This window comes from Pelobates fuscus, chromosome 3, assembly GCF_036172605.1.
Source record: "Pelobates fuscus isolate aPelFus1 chromosome 3, aPelFus1.pri, whole genome shotgun sequence".
Lineage (NCBI taxonomy): Eukaryota > Metazoa > Chordata > Amphibia > Anura > Pelobatidae > Pelobates > Pelobates fuscus.
Genome location: NC_086319.1, coordinates 409,869,433 through 409,872,891, shown reverse-complemented (window position 1 = coordinate 409,872,891; position 3,459 = coordinate 409,869,433). Strand labels below are relative to the sequence as shown.

The window sequence follows — 3,459 nt, the reverse complement described above, 5'->3', positions numbered from 1 at the left end:
GGCGGGAGGGGGTCCCTGAGGGTGGGGGCACCCTCAGGGCACTCTAGTGCCAGGAAAACGAGTATGCTTTCCTGGCACTAGAGTGGTCCTTTAATATATAGTTAACAATAAACTCTGAAACCAAGATTATTTATTATTTTCATTATTGGTTTGAAATAACATTAGTATGACATTTTAAATTATAGTGGCAATTATTGACAAAATTTGAGCTATAGTGAAGTAATGGCCATATTGCAAAATTATATCCAATATTGAAAATTGCAAAATGATTAATGCAAAATTACATTTTAGTGAACAAAACTAATATCATACATCTATCGCGAATGGTATGTCATGATAATCTCCTTAATTTTCTTATAATGATACTAAAAATGTGCTTCTCCAAAGCACATGTGATGTCATTATTTCTAAGGCTATATATGACTGGATTAAGCATGGGGGTCACAACTGTATAAAACAGAGACAGGACTTTGCTGATGGTCAATGATTGGCCTCCATTTGGAAGAACATAAATACAAATCAGTGTCCCATAATATATAGAAACCACTGTCAAGTGGGAGCTGCAAGTGGTGAAGGCTTTCCATCTACCAACCCTGGATGAAATCTTCAGGATGGTGATGGCAATATAGGCATATGAAATGATGATAATTATGAGAGGGAGGATAATCAAGGGAACACATAATAAAGTAGCTTCTAATTTAGCAATAAAGGTATCTGAGCAAGAAAGTTCCAAAAGGGGTGTAAGATCACAAAAGAAATGGTTAATAACATTGGGTCCACAGAAGTTGAGTCTAGATATGGATATTGTGTCAAGCGATATTCCAAAGAAACCCAACAACCAAGACATTGCAATTAGCTTAATGCATATCACATGATTCATTAGAGAAATGTAACGAAGAGGGTTACAGATGGCCAGGTATCTATCATATGCCATTACAGTAAGAATAAGACACTCAAATGATTCAATGCCACCAAAAAAATAAAATTGTACTATACACTCGGCAAAAGACACAACTTTCCCGTCGGCCAGCACAATGTCAAGTGAGCTAGGGACAATATTTGTTGTTAACAAGATGTCAGATATGGATAATTGGGAAATAAATAAATACATAGGAGACTGCAGAGTCCTCATTGTAGAAACCAGAAAAATAAGAAGAACATTTCCAGATAAAGTTATAAAGTATGAAATAAGGAGAAAGGAGAAAAAGAACATCTTGAAACTTTCAATATTCTGAAATCCAAGAAGAAGGAACTCTGTGACCACTGAGTGATTCTTCTTATACATTTCTTGAGATACATGGAAAGAGATTGGCATCATGTGTAAGTAAAATGTCCAGTCTTTCAAACTGACTTGTGTGTTTTATTACTGTAAAAATATTTGAAATAATTTTTTTTTAAGTATTAGATCATCTTAAAAGTTTATTTTTTAAAATATGAAATCAAAGCTTACATCACAAAATGTAACATTTGATTCTAAAATACCTTATTTATTTCACCAGCTCTATTTACTGCTTTACTAGATTATTTCATTATGTCTGAGTGATATCAAGAATTAGCCACATTCTACTAGTTATCAATTACTACCCGTTTCTTACTCATGATTCTGCTAAGGAAATTGTTCATGCTCTACTAATCTCTTGTATTGACTACTGTAATTGTCTCCTTATTAGCCTCCCTTGAAACCATAATGCCTTGTTCCAGTCTGTAATGAATGCTGCAGCAATACTTATTTTTCACTCCTGTCTTTCCTCTAACACTTTGCCCCTTTGTCAATTCTTACATTGGCTTCCTTTACCCAGTCAGGGTCAGAGTCATTTCAAAATACTAACCCTTACCGATGAAGCCTGTTATTTTTTTTCACTAATTCCTAGGTACGTGCCTTCTCTGCTCTCTGCTCTGTCAGTGAACTTCTCCTGTCTGCTGCTCGTACCCTTATTGCTAACTCACCCTTTTAGGACTACTCATGGGTAACCCTGTTCTTCTGGAACTGCTTACCTAACCCCCATAATACTCTATCCTTGTCTTAAGAAGTCCCTCAAAACCCATCTCTCCAGAAAAGTGTATGGTCTCCCAGAGTAACATCTATTTTACAAACCTGTCTATTGCACTCTCTTAAAGAACCACACTCCAATGTCCCCTTCTGATTCCCCTCCAACCTTGTTGTTTGTTTGATGCCCTTCCTAGTGTGTTTTTATACTACACAACCCATAGATTCAGTGTCCTTATAAACCTAGTGTTCCTGTAACATTTTTAATTGTCTTATTGATTGTTAGATTTCCCCCTTTATAATATTTAAAAGTGCTGCATAATAAGTTGGTACTATATAAATACCAATAATATTAATAATAACACTATAAATACAAGATAAAATACATCATATTTTCTAAATTAAATAAGCATGTTGATCTAATTTTAAGAAATAGAGCTGTTGCTCAATCCATGCTTATGTTTATTACAATAATTCTATTCTCTTCACATCTGTTCTATGACCCTAATACCCTGAGCAATGTCCTAATTTCATAATTGACAATCCATAATTGATATTACTTAAACAGTTCTCTTCCTGACCTCACATAACTCACAAACAGACGTATTACTTATTACTTAGTATGTGCACCATCTTGTATAAAAACGATTCCCTGATCATCGTCCTAACTGCAATTCTCCTACAGTCTACGGAGTCCTTTGCTCTATAAGCCCATTAGAGATCTAGGTATATTTGATAAATTCATCTTCGCTTCCAGCACTTTACTTCCATCACTGTAAAATACAATATGATCTGTGTATGTAAAACTAACTTCATGTTCACCAGTGTGCCCTAGTTTTTGATCTTGACACTGGGATTCCATTTATTTATGTTTCTACGTGTCAAGTATCTTAGCAAAGTGTCAATGTTAAATACATCAAAATGAGGATTATATCAAATTGTAACTTACATCAGACATCCGTAGACCCATGCAGTTCTGACTTGTCCCATAATGCTCTTTCCAGATTCAGTAATATTTATATAGTGATAACATATACTATGTCAAAAAACTTTTTTTATGAAAGTAAAAAAAAAAGTCAACATCAACATGATCCCGATCAGGAATGTTGTAGTTATTAATGTCATATTGCGGATTGTATGATATTTATACTTTTTAACATTTTATGTAGAATCATTAGACCTCTAGAGAATAGAAGAAGCGTTGTGTTTTGTTTGATAATTAATCCTTTGAGAAAGAAGTACAAATTAGTAAAAAAAAAAAAAAAGCTATTTACTAAGACATATGTGTTAAGTGTGTTTTTACATTTGTAGTAGACATCACATCCTGTGTTGAAACCTGTTGGGTTTTTAAAAGTTTTAAAGATTTAAATATTTATGAATTTACAAGATAACAACATCATTGAGGACATAGTTATTTTTTTGTGGTTACATTTTATAGGAGTGCCTTCAAGAGTCTAAAGGACCGGGAAATT

At 33.8% G+C, this 3,459-nt stretch overlaps 1 protein-coding gene across 1 annotated transcript; it reads right to left on the bottom strand.

Annotated features, from left to right (window-relative positions):
• Nucleotides 1-331: 331 nt before the first annotated feature.
• LOC134603708 (olfactory receptor 5P60-like) lies at nt 332-1,288 on the bottom strand. Its single transcript, XM_063449887.1, has one exon. The coding sequence runs from the start codon at nt 1,283-1,285 to the stop codon at nt 332-334; it is 954 nt and encodes a 317-aa protein (XP_063305957.1). The 5' UTR covers nt 1,286-1,288.
• Nucleotides 1,289-3,459: the final 2,171 nt, after the last annotated feature.